The 6,479-nt window shown below is 51.5% G+C and overlaps 1 protein-coding gene across 1 annotated transcript in view; it reads right to left on the bottom strand.

Moving 5' to 3' along the window:
* Positions 1–6,479, bottom strand: part of ETFB (electron transfer flavoprotein subunit beta) — an 11,747-nt gene that overhangs the window by 2,656 nt on the left and 2,612 nt on the right. The window contains exons 2-4 of the mRNA XM_049621650.1: positions 2,861–3,019; positions 2,590–2,748; positions 667–729 (exon numbers count right to left, since the gene is read on the bottom strand). Of these exons, the coding sequence (XP_049477607.1) occupies positions 667–729; positions 2,590–2,748; positions 2,861–3,019 (381 nt within the window). The remainder of the gene's footprint in view (positions 1–666; positions 730–2,589; positions 2,749–2,860; positions 3,020–6,479) is intronic.

Raw genomic sequence — 6,479 nt, 5'->3', positions numbered from 1 at the left:
ATAAAATAAAATAAAATAATTTAAAATAAAATAAAATAAAATAAAATCCACACTGGATTCTGAAGACGTCATACAAAAAGAAAAAAGAATATGACAGAGCTCAGGAGTTTTTACATTGATTATATGTTAAGATGATAATATTTTAGATGTGTTAGGTTAAATAAAATATTATTGCAATTCATTTTGCCTGATTCTTTTTCCTTTTTTAATCTGGCTGTGAAAAATTCTAAATTACCCAGGTGGCTCGTGTTTCTACTGGACTGGCAGAGGTGGGGAGTGGGGAATCTGGAACCGAGGAGGGGACATGAGGATTTCATACAGGGTGGGTAAGGAAGGCCTCTCTAAAGAGGTAATAACTGAGCACAGACCTAAAGGAGAGAGTGGGAAAGGCATGAGGCAATCTGAGGGAACCATGTTCTGGGTTGAGCAAGTGCAAAGGCCCTGAGGCAGGGATGACGTTGGTGTGTGGTTGGAGAGTGACAGGGCTGAAGACAGAGCACCAAAGGCCTGGACGAGGCCTGGCGTCCTGGCTGTGCACTTCTCCTTCCTGCCAGCAGGAGTAGCCATCCTTGCACATGCCTTCCTCCAGAAAGGCAGGGACAAGGGTGGCCCTGTTCTGAGCCCCCAGGTCTAGCCCCCAGAAGGTACTCCTCACTCCAGCCTCACCTGTGGCCAGTCTAGAAATCCAGCGGTCATCTGCCCCGTCTGGTTACAGTCATCATCGATGGCCTGAGTGGAGAAAGAGAGAAGACTGTATGACAATGGGTCTTTTCACACACCGTTTGGGCCTTTGTCTAGATGGGGATTAGCAAACATTTTCTCAATATCATGCGGTCTCAGTCACAGAGATGCAACTCGGCCACGGTAGTACACAAGCAGCCGTAGATAGAAATGTGCCTGTATAAAGCAACAAGCGTGGTGGTGTTCCAATAAAGCTTTATAAAATCAGCGGTGACCATGGGCCATAGTTTGCTGACTCCTGGACTAGAATGATCCCATCCCTTCACTTGGGCCTGGTGAGAGGCAGTCACCTGTCCAGGGGCACACAAGGACATCTGGCATCCCCAGTGCCAAATCTTTGCCCCCTGTATAATTCACAGAAGCCTCCCATGAGCCAGGACCCGGGCCAGCTGCACTGGGGAACTGAGTGAGTAGGAGCTATCCCCTGACCCTAGTGATTGGTTCAGGGATTGGTACTTGACTCAAGCTGGACCAATGAAGAGTCAGCTCTGGAGGTGTTCCTGGAGCTCTTGGGAAAGAGGCTCTTTTGTTTCTGCTGAGGTTGCTGGGCTCCTGAGATATGGGCCTGGAGGTGCAGAAGGTAAAAACAAGATAGAGGAGCAGAGCCTAGAGCTGACATGTGAACCTGGATCAAGCCATGCCTGAAGCTTGAATTATATGAGCTAACAGGTTCACTTTTTGGCTTCTGCCAGTTTGATTCTGACCCTGCCACCTATAATAAAGACTGTCCTGACCAGTTTATCCTGTATCTTCCCAGTTGGAGGCCCTGGTCCCAGAAACTGTCCCTGACAACCAGGACAGGCAGGACATGAGTCTGAGACCCACCAGAGAACGGAGGGGGCATCAAGAGGCCATGATGCCAGCACCAGTGTCCTGGGGCGCTGGTGAGAGACCTGGGTCCCCAGAGCCCTGAGCCTACCCAGACTGTGCCTTTTTGGCCTGTTCTCTGGTTAGGCCCCCTGCCTCAGCTTACTGACTTCTACTGATTCCTTTGCTGTTTGTCATCTCTCGTTTTCCACTGTCTGACTTGGGCAGGACACCCAACCACCTATATAGACTCATCAGCCTCCGCCTCTCCCCAGGGACCGATCCAGCCTGCTGGGATCCCTGTCTTTTCCCACCAGGGCCCTGGCTCTACCTCTGAGCCTCCCGTGCGATCCCAGTGCCCTGTATGATCTCTCAGTCTCTCACATTCTTTCTCAGCCTTCGTCCCTAAGCCCCTGCCCCTAGATCTCTCCCCTCCCACTGCTGTCGTCTGGGTCTCTTCTGAAGATCCTCTGCCCCTCCCTGGGCGAGGCCACAATGTCTATCTCAAATGGGAGGGTGTGGGCAGGCTACCCAAAGGAAGGCTGTCATTTGCCCGGCCTCCAGAGGGAACAGCTGAGCCAGACTCACACCCACCTCAGGGGGTAGGTAGCGTTCTAGCTCAATGTTAGCCCCCAAGCTCCTCCCCAATCCCCTGGCCTCCAGTCTCTCCCCTTCCAGCCTATTCCTCACAGCCTCAGTTCTTCCAGAACTTTCCTCTCTGTCCCTTCCAGCCAGACCCCAGCACCACCTTCACCTCCTCTCCGCCTCCCCTCACTCCCTGCAGCTCAAGCGCTGCCCCTCCAGCCACAGGTCTCTCTGCTCTGTCCCATCAAGCCTCTCTTTCCCCCACCCAGACCATCGCCCCAGCCCCCAGGGCTCCCACTTTACCCCATAGGACCCCCCCCCCCCACCGCCCGTCACCCTGTCCACCCTGCTCAAACTCTCCGCCCAGCCTGGGTCCCCTGAAGCCTCAGCTCCTGCCCACCCCGCCGCCAGTCCTGAGCAGGAATGGGGATGGGGGGGAAGGATGGGCACACTTACCTGCTTGCCCAGCAGCACCAGGTCTACCTTCTCCTTCTCTGCTAGCTTGGCCAGGACCCGGGCCACCTGCAGGGGACCCAGGTGATCTGCCTCTGCAGCTGGCACCTCCACGTGGATGCCTCGGTCTGCGCCCATGGCCAGAGCAGTGCGGATGGTCTCCTGCCAGGAGAAGGGACTCGGCTTGGCTTGTAGCCCCAAGGGGTACCCAGGAGCCTGGTCCCGTCCCTCCTCCCTCAGACCCGGGACTCAGGGTCCCAGCACCCTCTCCCACCTGGCACTGGGCAGGCCCACAGCTGACAGCGATGACCTCTTTCACCAGCTTTTTCTCCTTGAGCCGCACGGCCTCCTCCATGGCGATCTCACAGAAAGGGTTCATGGAGTGCTTCACGCCATCTGTGACCACGCCTGTCTTGTCAGGCTTCACCCGGATCTGCCCAGCCAGGAAGAGAAGGGCCAGGGTCAGGGGATCGGGGAAGGCAAGGGCCGGATGGGGACGACAGGGAAAGGGGCAGGGCCTTGCCCAGGGTCCCACAGGCAGGTGTAGGGTCACCTTCTCATTGTGTCATTCAGACATGTGCTAAGCACCGGGGACCTCTGACATCTCATCCTGATCCGTCACTGCTCTGTTCCTTGGGCCTGAAAGCATGTTTCGCCAATTTCCGTTTACCATAACCCACGGTGAGAAATGCATCTTTGATACTCGGGAATATATTACAAATACGTAACATATACTTGCATGCAAATACGAATGCCACCAGAATGTGAGGTTTGCTGAACAATACTTACCCTTACTTTGCACACCATACCCTGACATTTCCTTTTAATTTTTTTAAGGCTTTAATTTCTATTTGAGAGAGAGAGAGAGGGAAAGAGACAGCGTGTTGAGTGGGGGAGGGGAAGAGAGAGAGGAAGACACAGAATCCGAAGCAGGCTCCAGGCTCTGAGCTATCAGCACAAGCCCGACATAAGGCTCGAACTCACGAACCACGAGATCATTACCTGAGCCAAAGTCAGACGCTTAACTGACTGAGCCACCAGGAGCCCCTATGCTGTACTTATATAGATTTACTATCAATCTTCTCTCCCTTAGAATGTCAAGTCCCTGAGGACAGGGATTTCTGTCAGCTCTGTTCACGACTGTACTCACAGGCCTAGCGTGGCACCTGGCATACTGTAGGTTCCTGCACAAAAAATAACTTGTCAGATGCATGTGTAAGAACCTGCATTAAAACCGCTCAAACACTTGTAGGGGCGCCTGGGTGGCTCAGTCGGTTAAGTGTCCAACTTCGGCTCAAGTCGTGATCTCACAGTTTGTGAGTTCGAGCTACGCGTGGGGCTCCGTGCTGACAGCTCGGAGCCTGGAGCCTGCTTTGGATTCTGTGTCTCCCTCTCTCTCTGCCCTTTCCCCTCTCACGAAGTGTCTCTCTTTCTGTCGAAAATGAATAAACATTAAAAAAAAAAAAAAAAAAAGAACTGCTCAAACATTTGTAAACAGCATAGAAACTAAAATACAAAAGGGGCAACTGGGTGGCTCAGTCAGTTAAGCGTCCAGCCTTGGCTCAGGTCATGATCTCATGATTTGTGAGTTCGAGCCCCACATCGGGCTCTGTTGTGACAGCTCAGAGCCCGGAGCCTGCTTCGGATTCTGTGTCTTCCTCTCCCTCCCCCGCTCGTTCTCAGTCTCTCTCTCTCAAAAATAAATAAAAACATGAAAAAAGAATAAAAAATAAAACACAAAAGCCCTCTTGTTACAAAAATAAAATCCAAGACATAGGTCTCCCCTTTAAACAGGAAAGCAGCCCCCCGCAGTAAGAGGCTGGCTGACGGGCCAGGGGGCTGGTGGAGGGCCCCGAGCCCACTCTTGCCCTGGCAAGACCCCGGGCACCAAGCTGCCCACGCCCAAGCAGAAGGGGATGAGAGCCCTCTGGCACCGGCACCAGGGAAAGGTGCCCGCTCATCTTCTCCACGGAAGACCTTTCAAGCCAGAGAAGATTTGAAGCTTTGAAAATACTGTTGAGTTCAATTATCTAAGTCAGGAAACAATGGACGGTCTCAAAATTCAGTGCCGGTCTTTTTTTTTTTTTTTCCAAATTATTTTAAATAATGAGGCTTTATCAGTCAAAGGAGATGAGTCAGGACATCTGTCTCTTAAAGATGCAAACTATTAACGTTCAACAGAAACAGCCATGACCCCGACAGGCATTGACTGCCCCGAGGGCTTTATTACGTGCATGAACTCATGTAACTGTCCTGACAGCCTAGGAGGTTAGTTACTGCCATTCCCATCCCTATTGTACAGATGGGCCAACTGAGGCACAGAGAGGCCAAGGGCCTTGCCCAGGAAGTAGAGCCTCACTCCAAGTCTGAGTTGGGAATCGTGAGACTTTCCAGGCTGCCAGATGGGCCCTCGAGAGGTAGGAGAGCCAGTCCTACTATCCGTGGCCCACGACACAGGAGCAGGTGTTCGTAAAGTGACTTCTGAAGGCCGTCCCTGAACTCTTGACACAGCTCAAGGACTTCTCTGTGATTCAGGACGGCCAAGGCCAGACAGTGAGGCGGTGGGCAGGGAGAGATGCCCACAACCGACGGTCAAGGTGGTGGTCAGGGCTGAGACCCTTCTACGGGAGATCGCGTCTGGGGCAGGCAAAGAGGACCAACATCCTCACGGAGGTGACAGGTGTGACCTGAAGGAAGAGGAGGTGCCAGCTATCCCAAGCGCAGAAGGAACAAGGGGAAGGGGAAAAGGCCGTGTCCCCCCAGAACCGAGGAACACATGGCTGGTTGAGGTAAGGCCCAGAGATGGAAAAAGGTTTTCTGGGGCCTGAAGTTTCCATCCTTTGGAGGATCTGCTTTAAGAAAATGCAGCTGGGGCACCTGGGTGGCTCAGCTGGTTGAGTGTCCGACTTCGGCTCAGGTCATGATCTCACGGTTCATGAGTTTGAGCCCCACGTCGGGCTCTGTGCTGACAGCTCAGAGCCTGGAGCCTGCTTTCAATTCTGTGTCTCCCTCTCTCTTTCTGCTCCTCCCCCACGTGTGCTCTGCCTCTCTCTCTGTCTCTGTCTCTCTCAAAAATAAGTAAATATTTAAAAAAAATAAAAAATAGGGGTGCCTGGGTGGCTCGGTCAGTTAAGTGTCCGACTTCAGCTCAGGTCATGATCTCACGGATCGTGGGTTCAGCCTTGGGCTCTGTGCTGACAGCTCAAAGCCCGGAGCCCGCTTCGGATTCTGTGTCTCCCTCTCTCTCTGCCCCTCCTCCACTCGTACTCTGTGTGTCTCTCTCTCTCAAAAATAAATAAACATTAAAAAAAATTTTTTTAAGAATAAAATATGGCACAAAAACAGACACATAGACCAATGGAATAGAATAGAAACCCCAGAACTAGACCCACAAACGTATGGCCAACTAATCTTTGACAAAGCAGGAAAGAACATCCAATGGAAAAAAGACAGTCTCTTTAACAAATGGTGCTGGGAGAACTGGACAGCAACATGCAGAAGGTTGAAACTAGACCACTTCCTCACACCATTGACAAAAATAAACTCAAAATGGATAAAGGACCTGAATGTGAGACAGGAAACCATCCAAACCCTAGAGGAGAAAACAGGAAAAGACCTCTCTGACCTCAGCCGTAGCAATCTCTTACTCGACACATCCAGAAAGGCTAGGGAATTAAAAGCAAAAATGAATTACTGGGACCTTATGAAGATGAAAAGCTTCTGCACAGCAAAGGAAACAACCAACAAAACTAAAAGGCAACCAACGGAATGGGAAAAGATATTTGCAAATGATATATCGGACAAAGGGCTAGTATCCAAAATCTATAAAGAGCTCATCAAACTCCACACCCGAAAAACAAATAACCCAGTGAAGAAATGGGCAGAAAACATGA

Source organism: Panthera uncia (genome assembly GCF_023721935.1).
Source record: "Panthera uncia isolate 11264 chromosome E2 unlocalized genomic scaffold, Puncia_PCG_1.0 HiC_scaffold_19, whole genome shotgun sequence".
In the NCBI taxonomy this organism is placed as follows: domain Eukaryota; kingdom Metazoa; phylum Chordata; class Mammalia; order Carnivora; family Felidae; genus Panthera; species Panthera uncia.
Note: the sequence above shows the minus strand (reverse complement) of the source record. Positions and strands in the feature narration are given on the sequence as shown.